At 41.3% G+C, this 21769-nt stretch overlaps 1 protein-coding gene across 1 annotated transcript; it reads left to right on the plus strand.

Annotated features, from left to right (window-relative positions):
- Positions 1 to 5388: 5388 nt before the first annotated feature.
- LOC123828619 (zinc finger protein 791-like) lies at positions 5389 to 19532 on the plus strand. The gene is made up of 4 exons (XM_045853697.1): positions 5389 to 5534; positions 15376 to 15502; positions 15699 to 15771; positions 16412 to 19532. The coding sequence occupies exons 1-4, from the start codon at positions 5532 to 5534 to the stop codon at positions 17400 to 17402; spliced, it is 1194 nt and encodes a 397-aa protein (XP_045709653.1). The 5' UTR covers positions 5389 to 5531; the 3' UTR covers positions 17403 to 19532.
- The last annotated feature ends 2237 nt before the right edge of the window (positions 19533 to 21769 follow it).

The following is a 21769-nucleotide window of genomic DNA, read 5'->3' on the forward strand; positions in this document are numbered from 1 at the left end:
CACCAAATATTTAATTGACACCTTCATGGAGGTGCAGATTTCCACTGATGTTTTCTCAAGATCCACATGAAAGATCCCTCAGAGTCTGGATTTTTCTGTAAGCCCTCTTGTGTCCACCAGAAAACTGAGTCAGACTTCACACTCCTGTCTGATTCCCTCTTCTCACGATTACATCCACATAAGATCTAATCTGTATGGGGAACACCTTATGCTGTGAACAGTGCTGTCCAGTGGGCTTTCCCGACTCACCATGTGAGTGTTGCTGCCTCTGCTGCGTGTGCAGTGGCTGCCTCGACCCGCCCCTCCATGTGAGATCCAGCACCTCCCTCCTGTGGGGAGGCTGTGCGTGTTTCCTGTTCCTTGTAGCTGCGTGTAATCCCTCAGTGTGTTTTCAGTTATGTTGGATTGTATGTGACCAAAAGTATGTGCTCTTTTTGGTCAGAATAATGCTTCTGTAGTTGTTTCATAGAAGTATTTTATCAACCATTTTCTAAGCTGTTGTATGCCACCAAAGAATTGTTTTTCATTTCCTGAGAGGATATACGAAAATGTCCCCTTGTGGATATCTGTGGTTCTCCTCATTTAATGATTGTACCTTGAGTCAATTTTATCCTGTGCAGTCAGGTTCACGTAATTTTCCCCCAGGCATACTTTACTCTTTATTCTTTTACAGTTATAACTTTTGTTATGAAAGTCTCATTGATTCTTAGTAACCAAAAATTTCAATCATGGTTTTTCAGTGCCTTCTTGCCAGTGACCTGCAAATCTCAAATCGTACCTGTAGCCAATAGAGTAACGAATTCCAATAACGACTGTGACCACAAAGTGGTCACCTGACCGAGGGGCATGACATGAAAGGTTGCTCGGAACTGTTATGGGAGTTTGACTTGTGCTAGATGACATGATGACTATGGAAGTCGTCAAGCTGTTTCTGTGTATTGAACGTGTGCAGTGGTAACCTGATTGTTTTCTAGAAGACAAAACCAACGTAGTGGAGCTAAGCTTATTCTGTAAGAAGCCCCAGTCACTCATTAGTAAGAAGAAGCCTGTAAGTTTAGGTAAATTTTGAGGGTACGCAATTCTAGCAAGGGAGAAAGGGTCCAATCAGGACTTCCTTGGTGAAAGACTATACTCGATGCTAATGTTTCAACGTCCCTTGTTATGTCACCCACTTGGGGTCAACACACCCGATTCAGCACAAATAAGACACTGGGATTTGGATGTGAGGCATGAAACAAATGAGTTCTTTCAATCCTGGAGCTTATACTTCTGTGAGAATAGAGAGGTGAATAGCACACTGTAAAGCTTTGTTTTGTGATATGGTGATAAGAGCTTTGGAGGAAAGTGAAAAATGACATGTGACATAGTAGGGAGTCGGGGGTGAATATATCCTTACATGACGGTATAGCCTTGTGAGTAAGGATGTCATCATTAAGAACTTGTATTTCCGCAAGGTGAAAAATGGTAAACACTGTTTCAGGAAACACGAGGGTGTGAAAGTAAGTAGAAGGTGGCAATACTCAATGTCCTGCTCTTTGATAAACAATAGTGATTCCCAATAAAGATATAGACATGGTTCCTCATCACTTTTGCCATCATTGCAAATTTTGTATATGCAATATGTGGTTGTGACTTAGGACATTGTTATCTGGGGCTCGAGGCTTTGTATTGATTTGAATCACAGGTATTTGTGGTGTGCTTTTACGTTTAACATTGTTTGAGAGGAGTTTTCATTCATCTTCAAATTTGCAAACATTGAAGTATTTTGCATTTTCATTTTGCTGCTCTACCCACTGAGTGACACAAACCATGGAGTCCTCCCAATTGGAGAGTTACCTTCTTCCCCTCTGCTCTAGCCCCTCCTGAGTTTACTCTACAGCACAGACCCTACACCCACACCCAGCACAGTTTCAGTGATAAAAAGGGATCCAGGTGTATGAGACACCCTGAGCTAGGGATGAGGTCATGCACCTTGGGGTCTTCAAAGGGTCTTTGCAGGGTGATAAGAAGAGCAGATGTTTAGTAAATAGAAATTTGCCCTGGTAATAAGCTCTATGTAGAGGTGGATCAAAAAGAGGTTATTGCTGATAATCTTTTATTATGGCCAAGGCCCCTAATTCAAGTTCTTCTGGGTAGCTAAAGGGAGGGGCAGAAGCTTCCCTTCAGCCTGTTGATAAAATTGTCTTTAGCTCAAAATAACCTGCATCCGACTGCGGCACAACTTGCGGTGGCTCGTTCTGAACACACTTGGGATGGTGCACTCTGAAAAAAGATGTGTACACACTGGAGCCTCGCTGTTATGTCACATGTCATTTTTAACTTGCCTTCAAAGTCCTTATTTCCATCTTACAAACAAAAGCTCTGCTCCCAAGTGCCTTCTATGAATGCTGGACTGCCCTGGCTGTCACTGTGCTTGAAGTGACCACGGGATTTCAGCACCAAAAAGGGACAAAAAATTCTGTGGAACCCACTTCAGATTTCAACCAAGGCCCAAGGAAATCTATTCTATAGTGTGGATCTTAATAAGGGCTTGTGAGGAATAAACTTTTTCTGCTTCACACAAAGGAGTCTGACCTTATCAATGAACCATTTGTCTTAATTTCATAATAAAAGGTGAATTGGGCTGCGTGGCAGTGCTTGACTTTCGAGTCCTGGTGATGAATCTGAGTGCCCTACTGCCTGCTGCTGTGAAGTGACACAATCCATGTAGCTCCCCCCAGTGTCAGTTGCCTCGGTCAGCAGATGAGAGCATAGTAGTGCTTCCATGATTAGAAGTCTGAGCCGATGAAAACAAATGAGCCAATCCACACATGGTGCTGAGTGCCTTCCAGTTACTAGGCCTTTCTAAAGTGGTTTGAATTACTGTAAGAATTACTGTTCCTTTCTCGTTGTCATTATCATTTTACACTTAAAAACAGAACTTCTCTCAATGGAATCTACAACATTCTACGTTACTTAGAGATTTTGAAATGTGAGAAACTGACCTGTAAAATGACTGAGAAGTAACACTTTTAATAAAGTTCCTTGATGACTGTCTTGTTTTCATTATGGGTGCTTATTTTCCATACTTCCAAATCTTTAACATAAATGCTGAGATGATTATTTATGGTAATTCATGCCTTCCCCACAAGATAGAAGAATTTGGTTGATTTTTTCTCCCACCATTACCTCAAGCTTCATGTTAATATTTTAGCAGACCATGACAAAAAAAGTATTTTTAAGTACAAACATAAATCTTGATGCTTTGCCACTTACAGTTAGTTCATGCTCTGAACCACAGAAAAGATCAGTTTCTTCCTTATTCTTTTTCAGAGCCAAGAGCACCTTCCAGAACTTTGGGTAATTTATTCCATTACAGTCACTTTCCAAGATCATGAGGCAAAGGTCTCCCTCTCCATGCATTCAGAGGACTCCCTGAGCTCCTTCAGTGGAGCGCTTTGCCTGAGAGGACCATCTTGCAGGACGTCCTGAGCTCTCATGGGTTTTCTGTGGTGCAGGTGGATGCACCAACACCCAAAGTATCTTCTGGCCCTTGTATTCCCATGATGAAAATCACAGGAACCACCTCCTCTTACCAAACACAGTTTGAAGATATCACGTCGACAATGATGACCATAGTGACTGAAGGACTTCTTTTTGAGAATTTTTATCAGCGTTTATTTGAGCCAATCTGAGGACAGCACGGGAAAGCAAGATTTCTAATGTTGCTAAAGAACCTGTGACAACCTGGTTGGCGTAGCTCAGTGGATTGAGTGGGGGCTGTGAACCAAAGTGTCGCAGGTTCAATTCCCAGTCAGGCCACATACCTGGGTTGCAGGCCATGGTCCCCAGCAACCGCACATTGGTGTTTCTCTCTCTCTCTCTCTCTCTCTCTCTCCCTTTCCTCTCTAAAAATAAATAAATAAAATCTTAAAAAAAATAACCTTTGACAAGCAGAAGGATTCACGGCCATTAGTGCAGGAAGCACATCAGCATTTTCTGCCCAGGGAGGGCCGCTGCTGGACCGTTCAGTTCCCACAGGTGCAAGTAAAAGTGGGATGTGGAGGGGCAGGGATGAAAGGCGATTTCCTCAGCATCCTGTTTCTGAAGTTCAACAGTGTGAGAGAGGAGACCACACTTGCTCATCTTCCCCAGTGAACACACATTCCTAGTTCAGAAGGTCCTTTATTAGGGAAGATGAAGAGTTAGGAGATAAAACAAAACAAAGCAAAACGAAAAACCCAGAGGTATATTGGGCATTAGAAAATCAGACTAATTTCCAGGAAAACTGTTTCGAGGAGATTGTTTTCCTGAGAGCTGTTAAAAGGAGGACGAAGAAAAGAGTATGAAACAGAAATCTCTTCTCCGTTTCTCAATTCTTTATGCCGAATATCCACAGACTTTCCTTCCCACTCTGTAGGGCGACACACAGTGATGCTGCTGTTCTCGCGGCGGTCCACCTGGTGTGATGAGTCCTGGTTGCAACCCGAGCCCTCCTTGTCTCTCTCCACGGAGCTCACCCGTGGCTCTGGCTCTGTCCCTCGGGCTCCACGTGTCCGATGGCCTCCAGGGTTTCTTCTGTGTCCCCAGGCATGACGAGTTATTGCTGCAGTTTGGGTGGACTTGGGTGGGGCTATTTGTCTCTGAGAATACTAAGGACGAGCATTCCTGGGGGAATGGAGAGGAGATGGTTGGAAACGGTATCTGTGACCACCATAAGGAGAGGGTGCCTGGTGGGGGATGCCATCGTTGTCAGAGAGAACATTATGCTAACAACATCACAGACTCACCTATCGGGGATTACTATTTAGACAAAACCCAGTTTTCTGGTAAGTTTCATTATTTAGGAATTAAATACTGTAACTGCAAGTAAGAGGTGGCTCAGGACCTAGGAGAGTGCTTGAATCACCACTGAGAAAACAACCACCTGCTTGTATTTTCAATGGCTTTTTATTTTCAAGTCAGAAACTTTTTCATGTCAGAAACACTTCGTAAACACCTAAAGACATTTTCCCCCACAGAAATGATGGCTTGTTCTTGATTTCAAGGCACTTTTCCGGAATCTGACTGACGTTCTGGAAAGATCCCCACGGATTGCATCCCTGGTGTCTGAACCTGTGCATCTTTTTGGCAAAACCACCGAAATGGGGCCATATTAACTGTTGCATGCAGTGAGGTGCCTTTTAGTGTCTGTGTTTGCAAGGAAGGATCCCAGTTGCCTGGTGGACTTTCAGCAGTATGTTTTCAGTGCAAATGTCCCTGCACGGGATGAGTGCTGGCTGTTTTGGGCTGCGGCGACTGTAACTCAGGCACCCGGGGCGTTGCCTTGGGAACTGTCCTTCAGATCTAGAGCCTTGGGGGCAGGTGGGCAGGGCTGCCCTTCCCAGTCACCCGGAAGTACTGCTGGCTCGTTCGCCCCGCCCTCGGAGTTGGGGGTCGCACCTCTCTTGCACTGAAAGCTCCACGTGTCTCTGCCTTCGTTTGTCGAGCTGTGATATGTACTGATTGTGGGACTTGTCGGAAGGACTCAGGGAGACTCAGAAAACGTGGAAATGGTGAGTGTGCGGTCGGGTGCAGGTCCCGGGAGGAGGGGCTGGTCAAATTGCCGTGGCGGGATGGTCTCCGCGGCAGGTCTGGAGTCTGGGTATCCAAGTCCCTTGGGGACTGGGCTCCAACCTCAGCCCCCTCGGGCTCGCAGTGTGGGCGCTGGGCCGGCAGCCCTGACTCCGGGCACCTGATCTGTCCCTACTCACAGCGACTACGTCCCCGGAGCGTCTCAGAACAGCACTGCACCCGCATTGCCGTGTATCCCCAGTTGGTGCGGTGTCCATGTGGAGGTTTATTAGGGACAGTATTGACTCGGTTTCCGGGGTTTGTGCATGGACGGAGCTGTGGTCTCGTGGGGTTCCTTATCACTCCTTTCTTCCCGAGAGAACCGGTTTTCTCCTGAGTTTTCATGTTCGTGGAGCAGGGTCTCAAATCCACCACCTGTCCCCCAGGCCTAGTTGTGCGACAAATGCCCGCATTTCCAATCTCTCCCCTGAATTCCCAGACGCCATCTTGCCTCTTTGATTTACCGGACCGTTATGAACTATTCGTTTTTGTTGTGCATTTCAAACTGTTAAAAAAAAAATTCAACTGAGTAAATTTGAAGAAATAATCGGCTTTATTCTCCATTCATGAATGGAGTAGCATCCTATCTAGTAAATAGAATCTCCCAGGAACTGCATAAAATGGAAGGCTTTTATAGGCAGAAATGCAATTGAAGAGGTTATTAGGAAAAGAGGAAAAGATTGTTTGAGGCAAGATCACCTTTCCTTAGGAGAAGGAACAGCAAGAGTCTTACTATGCAAGTTAGTGTCGATCAGGAAATTCCAGGCTGGTTGGTTTAAAATTTTATTCCTGGGAGAGGCTGAAACTGCAATGAAATAGTCATACACCCCTTAACCTGGAAAGTACATCCTTAGGCAATTTTGTTGTTTTGAGTTCAGGTACACAAACTCACATCGTGTAGCCCTGACCCAGTGCTCAGTTGATTAGAGCATCATCCTGATCAAGGTTGATCAAGGTTGCAGGTTCGTCCCTGGTCAGGGTACATACAAGAAGCAACCAATGACTGCATAAATAAGGGGGGCAACAGTGTTTCTCTCTGTCTCTGCCTCTCTCTCTCCCTACACCTTCGTCTCTCTAAAATCAATAAAAAATAAAATATCAAAAATACCATGGTGTAGCCTAATACACCCCTAGGTTGTATGGTATAGCCTATTATCCCTAGGCTACAAACCTATACAACATGTTAGTGTACTGAATACTGTAGGCAGGAGTATGTATTTGTGAGTCTAAACATACAAAAGGTAGAGTAAAAATATAGTGTACAAAGTAAAAAAAATGCTACTCCTTTATAGGGCACTGCAATAAATGGAGCTTGCAGGACTGGAGGTTGCTCTGCCTGAGTCAGTGATTGGTGAGTGAGTATGAAGTCCAAAGACATTACTGTACACTACTGTAGACTTTATAACACTGTACGCTTAGGCCACTAAACTTATAAAAACAACAGATTAAATCAAGCACAGGAGAAAATGATACAGTCAATAGGCACAGCAGGCTTCTGGTCAAGATGGCAACATAGGCAGACATGGCTTGCCTCTTCACACAACCACATCAAAATTACAACTAAAATATAGAACAGCCATCACTCAGGAATGTCAAAAGTGGAGTTGAATGGATGTCTGACAACTACAAAATCTAGTTGAATTGAAGTCTGACAATTACAGAATTGAGGAAATCACATCCATCCAGACTGGTAGGAGGGGCACAGAGGTGGGACAAGCTGGCCCCACACCCATGTGGGTAAAAATTCAGGAAGGATATCTCGAGGGCGAGAGGTCCCACACCAGGATACATAGCCCAGGATTCCAGTGCCAGGAAGATAAGTCCTCACAACTTCTGGCTGTGAAAACCAGTGGGGGTTGAGTGGGTGGAGGAGGCTGCTGGAGCCCTAAGCAGTTCCTTTTAGGGAACCCACACATGGACTCATCTACTACGACTCTCTCCCTCTGAGCTCCAGCACCAGGCTGGCAGCTTGAAGGGCACCAGTGCAAGAGACTGAAGTGTGTCTGGCATTGGGGCGAGCACAGGCCATTGTCCCTTTGCTGTGCCCTCTCCCTGCAAAGCTGGTAGGCTGATGCCATATCTGAGATTCCATCAACCTGGCTAGCACTGTGTGACCCACCTTGGAGATCCATAGAGGCTCTACCCCACCCAATTTATGGGCCCACCCAAGTTGTTTTTCCATAGGAATGGCTGGTTTGGGCTCCTAAAGTCTATCAAACAATAGCTGGCTTCAGTAAACCCTAGCGGCAGCCAGATTAGAATCACAGTTTGGCTTCACCTGGGAATCCCCAAGACTAGCACAAGTAGTAGCCATCTCAGATTGCTTTACAGCTCAGACAGGGTGCCCCAGGCAAAATATAGGTGGGGGCCGACCTTGGCCTGCACCACTGAGAAAACTCCAGGGCAAACACACTCGATGGAGAGCTATAGACCACTACCCTGCCTCTGCACAGCAGATTCTCCATGGAGAGTACAGGTTGGTGGTCACAGCCAATCCTTGCAGCTGACTGGCCTGAGTAAATATCTCCCATTGATCTACCAACAGCAACCAAAACTCAACTACAGGAGGTGGGTGTACTCAGCCCACATGAAGGCATGCCTTGAGTACCCAGCTTGGGAGATAGGGGAGGCTGTGCCACTGGACCTTATAGGACACCTACTACATTAAGCCACACTGTCAAGACAGAGTCAAAGCAGCTCAACCTAATACATAGAAACAAGCACAGGGAGGCTGCCAAAACAAGAAGACAAAGACACATGGCCCAAATGAAAGAACAGATAAAAACCCCAGAAAAAGCTAAATGAGACAGTTAAGCAATCTCTCAGATGCAGAGTTCAAAGCACTGTTTATAAGGATGCTCAAGAAACTTAGTGAGGACCTCAATTGCATAAAAAAGATCCAGTCAGAAAGGAAGGGTACAAAAATTGTAATAAAGAACAATTTACAGGGAAACAACAGTAGAATGGATGAAGCCAAGAATCAAATCAATGATTTGGAACACAAGGGAGCAAAAAACAACCATGCAGAACAAAAAGAAGAAAACAAAGAATCCCCCCCCCCAAAAAAATGAGGGTAGTATAAACAGCCTCTGGGACAACTTCAAGAGGTCCAACATTCACATCCTAGGGGAACAAGAAGGAGAAGAGAAAGAGCAAGAAATTGGAAATCCATACAAAAAAATAGTAAAAGAAAACTTCCCTAATTTGGCAAAGGAAATAGATATGCAAGTCCAGGAAGCACAGAGTCCCAATTATGATGGATGCAAAGAGGAATACTGCAAGACACATCATAATTAAAGTGCCAAAGGTTAAAGATAAAGAGAGACTCCTAAAAGCAAGAGAAGTTAGTTACCAGAAGGTTGCCAGATGGGAAGCGGGTGTGGGCAAATGGGTAAAGAGGTGAGGAGATTGAGAAGTACAAATAAGTAGTTATAGAATAGCCATGGGGATGTGAAGTACAGTATAGGAAAGGGAGCAGCCATGGGTCATATGCATGACCCATGGACATGAACAGTGGGGACAGAGGGATTGCCTGAGGGAGTAGGGGGCACTAGGTAGAGAGGGGTAAATGGGGAAAACCAGCACAACTATAATAATCAATAAAGTATTATGCAAAAATAAAATAAATAAATTACGATTAAAATATAAATTTTAATTAAAATTAGCCCTGGCTGGTGTGGCTTAATGAATTGAGTGCTGGCCTGCGAACCAAAGGGTCACTAGTTTGATTCCCAGTCAGGGCACATGCCTGGGTTGCAGGCCAGGTCTCCAGTAGGGGTCGCATGAGAGGCAACCACGCATTGATATTTCCCTCTCTCCCTTTCCCTCTCTAAAAATAAATAAATAAATAAATAAATATAATTTTAAAAATTGAAATTAAAAGAAAAAGACACAGTGAACACAAGATCTGTGAGGCTGCTGCCTACGTAAAACAGCATACTGTTTTCCAAAGAAATGTTTAATAAGTAGAAAGAGTACACTTTAAAATAAAGGGAAAAAGTGTCCAGCCTGCAGCCCTCACGAGGCCCAGGCTGGCTTTGAATGTAGTCCAACACAAAATTATAAATTTACTTAAAACCTTTTTTTTTCTCTCATCAGTTTCATTAGTGTTTATGTATTTAATATGTGGCCCAAGACAACTCTTCTACTTCTAGGGTGGCCCAGACACACCAAAAAGTTGGACACCCCTGAAGTATAGTATTATAAATACGTAAACCAGTAACATGCTCTTTTATTATCATCAAGTATTATGTACTGTACATAACTGTATATGCTATACTTTTCTAGCCCTACAGCAGAGTAAGCTTTTTTACACCAGCATCACTATAAATATCTGAGTAATGCATTGCCCTATGATATGATGGGTATGACATCACTGGGTGATAGGAGTTTTTGAAATCCATTATAATCTTATGGGACCACCATCCTATATGTGGTCTGTTGTTGGCCATATGTTGTTACATGGCTCAGTTATATGACTGTATTAAATTTTGGCTATGGTCATGTGACTTAGCACAAGTCCATTGTCGGCCTCTTGTCTTCTTTTAAATAAAATAGAGTCAATATTTTAATTGTTTATTATTTTCTCACAGTCAGTGAGTGACTTTTTTAAAAGGTTTGTGCGTGTGGATACTTTACATGAGAGAGCAGTAGCTAATAACCACCTGGAACTAGTTTGCATAAAATCTTTGTACCTCTCTTTCCAGGATCTTCCCTGGGCACAGACATCCTATGGGAAGTCCTTTGGGTAGAGGTTCCTCTTGTATAATTTCTCTGAGTGTTTTAGATCAGCACTGCCTCTCTCTGAGTTTGTTACCTTAAAACATTTACCAACTTTATTTTAGTCTTAGGTTTTCAGTGAGTAAAAATTTATTTAATCACTACAACTGGAAACACAGTAGAAAATATTTCCAAAGATGCCAGAGAGAGGTGACTTACAGGAAAAGTAAAATATTTCTTTGTTACATTGTGTGTGTTAAATTTTTGTTTCCCTTTTTTCCTCCCAGTGTAGGTAGGGATATTAAAAAGTCTATTCTTTTATTTTGGGAGAGTCAAATGGATTTTCAGCGCTTAGGCCAGAGGTATTGAAGTATGATTAACAACTTATAAAACAAAATCTTGCCATGTAAACTATAACATATATATATATATATATATATATATATATATATATATATATATATAGGCAATGCAGTCTTGTGGATTTTTTTGTTGAGCTAGCAAAGTACCTTATAATTGCTGCTTGTTCAAATACTAGCTTTGTGTCATTTAAATTATCAATGGTGGTTCAGAGAAACTTCAGTGGGGAGTAGAGGCCTGGGACCACTTACTTTAAGCTAAGGAAGACCCTCTACCTTGAGCCTGCACAGGGAAGTACTTGAAGGCCCAGTGGTTCTACCTGGGGAGCCTCCCCCTGCAGGTGTCCTACCTGCTCACACTCCCCATGGAAGAAGCCCGTGCACTGAGAAGCTGCAGCCCTGGAAAGCTGGGGCGTATGTACACATGGGGGAGGGGGATGATGCTCTTTCTGAGGTTTTAGTTGTGGCTGTCCTGGGCTTGTGTTTAGACATAAGTTGGAGTTTTACATCCACAGTGTGGGTGCATTCAGAGTGTAATTCATGAACCCCAGCTTTCCTATGAAAGTCAGGAGCCTGGTCTGTGGTTAGAGTCTGTGAACTTGGAGTTCATTTGGGTCAGAACCTGACACTGAATCCAGCTGAGTGTTTCTTTGCTGTGAGCTGAAGCCCAAGGGAGGGAGCATTTCCAGTATTCCCCCCAGATAGGAGGGTGTTGTATTTCCCAGAGTTCACTCTTGGGGCTGCTCAGATATCCTTCCCTCTTTGTCCCCAGGGACTGGCCCACTTCAGGGGCTCTGACTCAATCTGGAGAGTATAGATGTGGAACCTTCCAAAAGTGACTTTCCTTCTGCCCTGTGGGAAGCAGGTGGCTCTTCTGAGCTGATTCCAAACTTGTTCCTTTCCTTTGGATCCTTTATCCACTGAATAGTGCAGCCCTTTGGCCCCAGTTTCCTTGAGAACTTGGATTCTGAACATGTCAATTAATTGAGAGATACAAGGTGGAAAAAGCAAGAACATTGTGAAAGCAAATAGAGATATTTCTTTTTAGGCAAGAGAAATTCAAGGTCTGATGAATGTATTTATGCTTTCAGGCACATTTAAAATTTTTAGATTAATATTTGTAAAGGCAACCAATCAATGTTTCTCACATCAATATTTTTCTCCCTCCCTTCCCCTCTTGCTAAAAACAATGAAAAAATATCCTTCGATGAGGATTAAGAATAGATAGGTAGGTAGGTAGGTAGACGATAGATAAAATCAATAAGCATGTCCTCAGGTGAAGATAATTTTTTTTGTTCTTTAAAATTTTGTATTCAATTTACTGGGATGACATTGGTTAATAAAATTATGTAAGTTTCAAGTATAAGATTCTGTAATACATCATCTGTATATTGTATTGTTTGTTTACCACCCAGTCAAGTTTCCTTCCATCACCATTTATCTGCCCCCCTTCCCATTACCCTCTTCTACGGTCTGCTACGTCCTTTCCCTCTGGGAGTCACCATACAGTTGTCTGTGTCTTGAGTTTTGGGGGGGGTTTTCTTTTTTTTTAAAGATTTTATTCATTTTTAGAGAGGGGGAAGGGGATAGAAAGAGGGAGAGAAACATCAAAGTAAAATCATAATGTATTTCTTTCTCATATCTTTCTCTAACTGGCTTATTTCATTTAGCATAATAATCTCCTGTTCCATCCATGCTGTCTAAAAGGTAAGATTTCCACCCTGGCTGGGGTGACTCAGTATATTGAGCACCAGCCAGCACATCAAAAGGTTGTTGGTTCAATTCCCAGTCACCGCATGTGCCTGGGTTGCGGGCCAAGTCCCTAGTTGGGAGTGTGCGAGAGGCAACAGATCAAGGTTTCTCTCTCTCTCTTTCTCCCTCCTTTCCCCTCTCTCTAAAAATAAATAAAACATTTTAAAGAAGAAAAGAAAAGGTAAGATTTCCTTCCATTTTATAGTCAAGTAGCATTACAATGTGTAAATATACCACAGTTTTTTATCTATTCATTTACTGATGGTCACTTGGGCTGCTTCTAAATCTTGACTGTAATAAATAATGCCACAATGAACATAGGGGTGCATATATTCTTTCACATTAATGTTGCATGCTTCTTTGGATATATTCCCAGAAGTGGAATTGCTGGATCATAAGGCAGTTCCATTTTTAATTTTTTGAGGAGACTCCATATTGTTTTCCATAATGGTTGCTCTAGTCTGCATTCCCAAGAGTGCATGAGGTTTACGAGATTTCCCTTTTCTCCCCATCCTCACCAACTCTTATTGTTGATTTATTGATGTGTGAGGTGAAATTTCATTGTGGTTTTCATTTGCATTTCTTTGATGATTAGTAACAAGCATTTTCTGATATACCTATTGGCCATCTGTATGTCCTCTTTCAAGAAGTGTCTTTTAGGTCCTTTGCCCATTTTTTTTAAAGATTTTATTTATTTTTCGAGAGAGAGGAAGGGAGGGAGAAAGAGTGGGAGAGAACATGCAAAACATGGCTCAGTTACCTCTTGCACACTCTCAAATGGGGACCTGGCCCACAACCCAGGCATGTACCCTGACTGGGAATCGAACCGGTGACCTTTCAGTTTTCAAGACAACACCCAACTCCCCTTAGCCAGTCCAGTCAAGCCCTTCTGCCCATTTTTTAATTGACTTGTTTGTTTGGGGTTTGGAGTATTGAGTTGCATTAACTTTAAAAATTTGAGGTATTAACCCCTTATCAGATATATCATTGGCAAATATATGTTCTCTCATTCAGTGAGTTGTCTTTTTGCCTTGTCATATTGTTGATGGTTTCCTTTGCTATACAAAACCTTTTTAGTTTGATGTGGTCCCATTTGTTTTTTTCTTTTGTATTTCCTTGCCTGAGGAGATCTATCAGAAAAAATATTGCCATGAGAAATGTCCAGAATTTTCCTGCCTATGTTTTCCTCTAGGATTTTTATGGTTTTTGCATGTGTCTGTCCAACATCATTTATTGAATAGACTGTCTTTACCCCATTGTATGTTTTGGCCTCCTTTGTCAAATATTAATTGACCATAAAAATGTGGATTTATTTCTGGGCTCTCTATTCTGTTCCATTGATGTGTGTCTGTTTTTATGCCAGTACCATGCTGTTTTGATTACTATGGCCTTGTAGTATATTTTGATAACAGATGGTGTGATTCCTCCAACTCTGTTCTTTCTCAAGATTGCTATGGCTATTTGGGGTCTTTTGTGGTTCCACATAAATTTTTGGAATATTTGTTCTAGTTCTGTGAGATATGCCATTGGTATCTTGATAGGAATTGCGTTAAATTAATAGATTGCTTTGGGTAGTGTGGACATTTTAATGACATGAATTCTTTCTATCCATGAACACTGTATGTGCTTTCACTTACAACTTAAATGTCGGTTACAATTTACATTCAGTATTATTTTGTATTAGTTTTAGGTGTAATGCATAGTGGTTAGACAGTCATGTATGTTACAAGGTGCTTTCTCTGATATTTCCAGTACCACCCAACCCCTCCAAACCCTGCCCAACACCTTATGCATTTTGTGACCATGTGCCAATTCAACATGAACATATTGTGGATTCCAGTGAAGGCCCTTCCTTGCAGGTGCCAGGTGTTAAGCTTTTCCTCAAAGTGAAAACCCAGGTTACAGTGATACAATTCTAATGGAAAGACTTTTTTTGTGTGATCTTATCATTTCAGTATATGTGGCTACGTGTCCTAAAAACTGGTGTGAAGTGGCAGCTCTCTCTACGGAGCACGCCCCACCTTTCCCTGCCCATTTCCCCCAGGCCTGTTGTCCTTGCCTCTCTCCTAAGCTCCAAGGGCTCTCTTCTTTGACTTCTGTAACTTTCTTCCTCAGCCCATTCCTTCTATGACTCACTTCCTCTGCCTTTGTGACATTCTAAATAAACTTTTACTTATAGTTTGACCAAAAAAAACCCCCAACTGGCATGAAGTGACCCTGAAGCTTGCAAATATGGGAATTTCGCAGAGGTCTAAATTGCCCCGCCTTCCTCACTCCTGGGCTCTTAACACTGGTAACTTCCTAGCCCCATGAAATGAGACAGACAAAAGAAGATCAAATGGAGTCAGTAATACGTATTATATAAACATATTATAATTCATACTCCTCCACAGCAATGTTTTCATTTGGCCAAGTGGACCTGACTACTTGAATGGTCCAGAGTACTTCAGGACAATGTGGCCAGCTGCATTTTGTTACCAGTGGAATTTCCACAGACCTCCTGGTCTCTCATGTTTGGTGATAAGAATAGATGAAAAAGCTTCCAGGTCTTTATTTTGTTCATATTCATTAACACTTTATGCAGGTGTGACAGTGTGCTTCATGTAGGGCTGCACCATGTGGTGTTAGAGGAGATGAGAGTTTTCTCACAAGGAATTGATGTGCTTAAACTGGAAATATTTTTTATCTGTATAGAATTTCTTCAAAGAGCTCTGTGCCCTGACATTAGAGAGCAGTGAAGACTTGAAGTGATCACAATAAAAATGTAACAACAAATTAAATGTGTTTCCCGAGGAAGTGAGTTGTGGCTAATAAATATTAGTCTGACAGCCAAGTCATAGAATAAATGTTGGAGACCATGTGTCATATGCAAACTTTGTATGGTTTGTGTGTAGATCCCCAGTGCTGTCTGTCTCACCCACCCTCCTGTATGTACATGTGTGGGATGTTCTAGGACTCCGTGGCCTTGGAGGATGTTAATGTGAAATTCACCATGGAGGAGTGGGCCATCCTGAATCCAACCCAGAAGAAACTGTACAGAGATGTGATGCAGGAAACCTTCAGGAACCTGGCTTCCGTAGGTAGTGATGACAACTTCTTACTTACTCTTTTAGTTAGTTAGAAAACTAGTGTTGCTTGCTTATCAGTGCTGTTTGAAGAAGTGAAATGTGGAGAGAAAATACTTAGATAACTAAATTAGGCATGATCACAGCTCATTGTGGACCTGAAATCTAGCCATTTTTCATATTCTTTAATAATTTATAATGTTTTTTCTAGCATGTATTTTAGAAGAAAAATGGGAAGACCATGACAGTGAAGATCAGTATGAAAAACATGGGACAAATCCTAGGTGAGTCACCCTGACATGAGGGAGCAGTGTCCCACAAGAGAATCGTATTATGTCATCATATGTTAAAAACAGGCAAACAGCTGTGGCTAATGTGGCTCAGTGGCTTGAGCACTGGCCTGTGAACCAAAGCGTTGCCAGTTCGATTCCCAGCGAAGGCACATGCCTGGGTTGCAGACCTGGTCCCTAGTAGGGGTGCTTGGGAGATAACCACACACTGATGTTTCTCTCCCTTTCTTTTTCCCTCCCTTCCCCTCTCTCTAAAAATAAATAAATAAATAACTTTTTTTAAAGGGGGATAAAAACATAGGCAAACAAATCATAGGAGCCACTTTTCAAATTTACTGATTCTTAGACTACTTTCATCAAAATATTTTTCTCAAATGTGACCTAGATGTTTAGTGTATAAAAAGTAAATAAGTATACTTGGAAACAGTACACAGAAACAGCATTAGTGAATATTACTGTTTTTATAATCTCTATGATCAAGCCCAGTTTCTGAGCTATTAGTATAGCCATTCCAACAGTATGTGCAGAAACCCTACACTTTCCTTGAAAATGGTAAAAATGTCATTGTCATACTATTAATAAATATAGAACCACTAATAAAAAAGTATTAATGATATGCTTTTGATTTTTACAGCAGCCATACGGTAGAGAGACTCTATAAAAGGAAAGAAGATAGTCAATGTAGAGAAACCTTCAGCCAGATTTCAAACCATGACGAAAAGAAAGAAACTGCTACTGAAATAAAACTACCTAAATCCAGGTTGTGTGCACAAGTCTTCGTGCATCTTTTATCCTTTACTAGCCACACAGGACCGCTCACTGGACCCAAACTATACCAGTGTCAGGAATATGAAGAGAAGCCTTATAAATGTAAGGAATGTGGGAAAGCTTTCAAGCAGCGCCGATATATTCGAGTACATGAAAAGAAACACCGTGCGGAAAAGCCCTATGAATGTACAAAATGTGGTAAAGCCTACAGGTATTCAAGTAACTTATGTAGACATGCAGTAACTCATACTCAGGAGAAACCCTATGAGTGTAAGAAGTGTGGCAAAGCCTGGAGTTCTCTCACCATATTTCAAAGACACATGATCAAGCACAGCAGAGACGGACCTTTTAAATGTAAGGAGTGTGGGAGAGATTTCATTTGTCCAAGAAAATTTCGAAGTCATGAAATGATACACAGGGGAGAAAAGCCCTATGACTGTAAGGAATGTGGTAAAGCCTTCAGTTTACTCAGATATCTTAGAAAACATAAAAGAACTCATGATGGAAAGAAGCCTCATGAATGTAAGGAATGTGGTAAAGCTTTCCGTTATCCCACTTTTCTTAGAAATCACGAAAAAACTCACTCTGGGGAGAAACCCTATGAATGTAAGCAATGTGGGAAAGCCTTTAGTCGTCCCAGTTACTTTCAAATTCATGAAAAAACGCATAGTGGGAAGAAACCATATCAATGTAAGCAATGTGGAAAAGCTTTCAGTTGTCACAGGTACTGTCGAATGCATGAAAGAATACACAGTGGAGAAAAACCCTACGAATGTGTAAAATGTGGTAAAGCCTTTGGTTACCCAAGTAGTTACCGTAAACATGTGAGAACACGTTGTAGAGATGAACCCTGTTAATGCAAAGAATGTGGGAGACCCTGAATTTATCACTCAGCTCTGCAGTCACATGTGATAGTGCAGATTGGAGATGGACCTGTAAATGTAAGGACTGTTAGAAAGACATGCAGGGGAGAAAAGCCCTGTGTCTCATTTATTAGACACGATGGAAGACTCATTTATGTCTCCCAGTTTAGTATCAAGAATGAAAGAGCTGTCAATGTAAAGATTATAGAAAAGCTTTCCATCATCCCACTTCTTTAGAAAACCATGAAAGAACTCGAACCTGAGAGAAAGCCTACTATGCACATAAGGAAAAGGGGAGAGCCTTTCACAGACATGTAAGAACGCACACTGGAGGCCCATCGTGCACATGCAAAGAACATAGGAGAGCCTTCAGCTGTCCCAGTTGCTCGGAAAGCTGTGACAAAAACTTCAAGTAGAGAGAATTCTATTGACTGTAAACTGTGTAGGAAATACCTCCATTTTGCCTCACATCCCCACAACACCATGTGAGAATGTACACTGGATAGATACTGTATGACTGAAAATGAAAGCAAAGTTTTAATAAATACTTTCAGAGCAGCTCAAAAACTGCCCTGGGAGGAAATCACATTACAGTAACTACTACATGTAAGCCTGGTGCAAATTAATTCACGCACTCCCCAAAATTCACAGCATGGAAGAAATACTATAAACCTTAGACATACACGGTCATTATGACTGACTCATTCTCACAGTGATTTTCTGTAGTATGGAGTCCACTTATTTTTGCAAATATGCACTGAGGTAATTAATTCTGCAGATAACTCTGTAAGCAAGAGTTTCTAAGTTGAATAGGTATTTTTTCCTTCCTGTCAGTTAATAAACACTTTGTATTTCTATATTGAAGTTTGTTAGATCCATGAGTAAATGGAAGTGTTTTACTAATATACAAGTAGGTTCAATTTTTCTGTAATTTTGTAAGTGTTCTGCAAATGAAGGAACATTTAAGTTTGTTCATGTTTTCCATCTGGCTTCCTGTAGCAAGTATTGAATGAATATGCCTTACACACATATATATATTCTACCTTAACAGAAAAGTGCCTTTTCATTGGCCTGAAGAGCTTCATTCCATTTTCTTGTCAATAAATGTTTTAATTTTTCAATGACAGTTGACATTCAGTATTATTTTATTCAATAAATATTTGCCACATATTTGTAAGTGTGTCAAGTTTGTTACAGAGTATAGTCCCATGTGAATGATTTTCATCCACTGTCCCTAGCTTTTGTCGTTGCTTCTGGCTGGGACTTGGACTAGGAAGCCTGCATTTAGAAGAGAATACCTGTGACAGGACAATAAGGTCTAGACTTGGAGGTGACACTTCCTGATTGTTATATGACATGTGTAATGTTGTGAACTACATTTTCCACAATCTGTTGCCTTTATGTTTGCATGTTAGAAATCAGCAAGGCCCAACCTGCATGAAACTTGAATGCAGGAGTGAAACAGGATTGGACTGGTTTTGAAGCCACTTGTGTAAAAGGAGACAGACAGAAGCATGGAGCTTTTGTGTGTGTTGGTTTCCCTCAGTCTTCGCCCTGCCATCAAGAATATCCTCTAATCCACCACCGACTGCCTGACTTCCATTTGATCTCAGGAGTAAGCTTTACAGTTGTTCAGAATTCAACATTAAAGATGCAGCATAGGTTGGATTTTCCTGCAAGCCCATTTGAGCCCACCAGGCTACAAATGTTGACTGTAGCGGTTGAGACTGTTTTCTGAAGGGTACACCACTCTTTTTCAGATTGTATTTGTGTTAGGTTTACTTTGACAAGTAATCACCTTGTTCTGTGGATACCCCTGTTGACTGTGTGATTCTGACTCCACTGCGACGTCTACAGTGGTGCAGTGCAGAGGGCTAGGAAACAGTTTGTTCTTCCACCACACTGTGCAGTGCCTTCTCTGAGCCAGTCCTTCCATGCAAGAACCAGTCCTTTCTCCAGTGCATGCAGTTTCTGGATGTTTGCATTTACTTGTGGCTGAACATAATCTCCCAATGATTTCAATTATCTTTGGTTGCATGTGATTAAACTTGTGTGCATTTTTCCTCTAGTAAATGCTTCTGTACTTTCTGAAGAAATAATAACTTTTTTCCCAAGTACTCTTATGCTAAGAACTATTACTGTGTTTTTTATTTCCTGAGCATATATTTAAATATCCCATGTAATAATGTATTTTTGGGTCAACTTATAGTCTTTTTGACTTAATCATTATACATTCTGAGTCACAGTTATCTTGTATGTACAAAGTCAGATATATTTTCCTCAGGCAAATTTTATTTTATTTTTTTACACTTACAACTTTTGGCATGAGACTACTTTCTTATTCATTCATAATATTAAAATTTTCAATCATTTTTTAGTCCTCTCCAGCCAAAGACCAACAAAATCACATCTGTAGTAAAAGAAACATGTAGTGAAATGAATACTAATAAAATGACCACAAACCATGAATGACTGTGGATGTAAAAGTAACAACACACTTAGAAGGATTTCTTGGGCTTGGGATATGTAATTTGCTATTCAAGGAAGCAACACTTTTGCACTGGCTTCTGTGAGGAAATGAGCTTCATTCTATCTTGGGTAATGATAATCATTTTTATCCAGAAGGCAGAAAGAATGAGGATCCCTGGATACCTAACCTAAGTGGTAAGAAACACAAATCATTAGTGAGAATAGAGGGAAGTTGGTAATTTTATTCTTGGAAACCTGTTAGAATAACAATTTTTTTTAAAAGTTATTCCACTCCTGATGCTTATTACGTTTTTGTGCAAAAAGAGAGATGGTTAAATGAGAAAGCTTTGGTTTCTAAGAAAATAGAGGTGTTGAAAGTAAGGAAACAATGGCAGCTGAGATAATAGGGAACTGGGGTGGCCCTGTAGGGTGTGCCTCAGTAGATTGAGTGCCAGCCTGGGAACTGAAGGGCTGTCATTTCAATTCCCAGTCTAGGGCACATTCCTAAATTGGAGGTGGGTCCCCAGTGGGGGCTAAGCTAGAGGCAACCATATATTCATGTTTCTCTCCCGCTTCCCTTTTCTCAAGATAAATAAATGAAATCTTTAAAAATAAAAAATAGAAAACTAGGGTAGGTCATACATCATTATAGAGGGTAGGGGCCCTAGTGAATGGGGATGTCATTACTGACCATCTTTTCCCCATCTAAAACATCTTAAGGACTTGGAGATCTGCTCAAGTGTTGATTTAAACAATGGACAGCAATACCAAAGGTTCTGCATTCCTGGGATTAACAGCAATGGCCTTGCATAAATGTGTAGACATGGTGCTAGTTTCAGAGCATGTGCCATTCGATTGTGAGTATGGCCATGGGAATGTGGCCTGAGGGACTTCTCACTGCTGTAGGCCGTGGTATTTGTGGTATTTATGTTTCTACTTAACACCAACTGAAACCATTTGAAATTCCCTTTTGAAATGGCATATCGTTTTGCTGTTAAACTGAGTGACACAATTTGTGTACCTTAGGAAACCTCTGGGTTCCTCCCAGTTTAAGAAAGAGTTCTGGTCATTGCACCGCAGTAGCCCATCATGGGTTTTTTATGGTAGAGTGATGTTTGTTCAAGTCCAGTGTGGTTTCCTGGTGAAAACACCAGAAAGCCATTGATGTTTAGAGGACAATGATCTAAGGAGAAACTGAGGTGATCTGCAGACAAAGTATTGGCAAAGGAGGTATATACATCTTCAAATTGGGAAATTTTCTGTTCCTGTTTATCAGATGAGTAGCTGGAAGTTCTTTGTTTCACTGGAATGCACAAAGCTTTCCATGCTCATTTTGGCTGTTTTCGGGGATCATTTCCATATGTTTACACTTTCAGGAGATTTTATGAAACATGGGGTAAATGGTGATGACTTTTATTTCATTAAACAGCAAAGGAAATCCACACTTGATCCTTTTTCTTTTTTAGTGCTAATTTATGTTTTCTAAGCAGTGTAAAGATTATGTGATTTTTACAGTATTGGTATCTCACATGATCCTCTGCCCCCATCTTTCCTTCCATCATGCAAATGAAGAAGGTAAAGCACAAACCTTACCCAAATTTACATAACTCATTATAGTGTAATCTCAATTTTAGTCATAATCTGTGTTCCTCTACTATGCAATGTCAAAAATTTTAAATTCAGAAGAACAATGCTAGGTTCATATAAATATGTACCTTTACAAATGTGGTATCAGAGTTTCTAAACAGGACTTAGAAGACTACATGGTGATCCACTTATGTGACATTCTGGAAAAGGTAAAGGTATAGGAACCTTAAAGATTCATGTCTAAAGGTGGGTTCAGTATAAACAGGCACCACAAGAGTGTTCCTCTGGGCTGATGGAGTGTTTTT

This window comes from Phyllostomus hastatus, unplaced genomic scaffold, assembly GCF_019186645.2.
Source record: "Phyllostomus hastatus isolate PE091 unplaced genomic scaffold, TTU_PhHast_1.1 phas_contig_98, whole genome shotgun sequence".
Taxonomy (NCBI): Eukaryota; Metazoa; Chordata; class Mammalia; order Chiroptera; family Phyllostomidae; genus Phyllostomus; species Phyllostomus hastatus.

What these genes read in the sequence shown, in the direction of transcription:
- LOC123828619 (XM_045853697.1), top strand. An exon ending in CAGGAACCTGGCTTCCGTAG is followed by an intron (nt 15,503 to 15,698) that starts GTAGTGATGACA and finishes TGTTTTTTCTAG; the next exon opens with CATGTATTTTAGAAGAAAAA. An exon ending in AAACATGGGACAAATCCTAG is followed by an intron (nt 15,772 to 16,411) that starts GTGAGTCACCCT and finishes TGATTTTTACAG; the next exon opens with CAGCCATACGGTAGAGAGAC.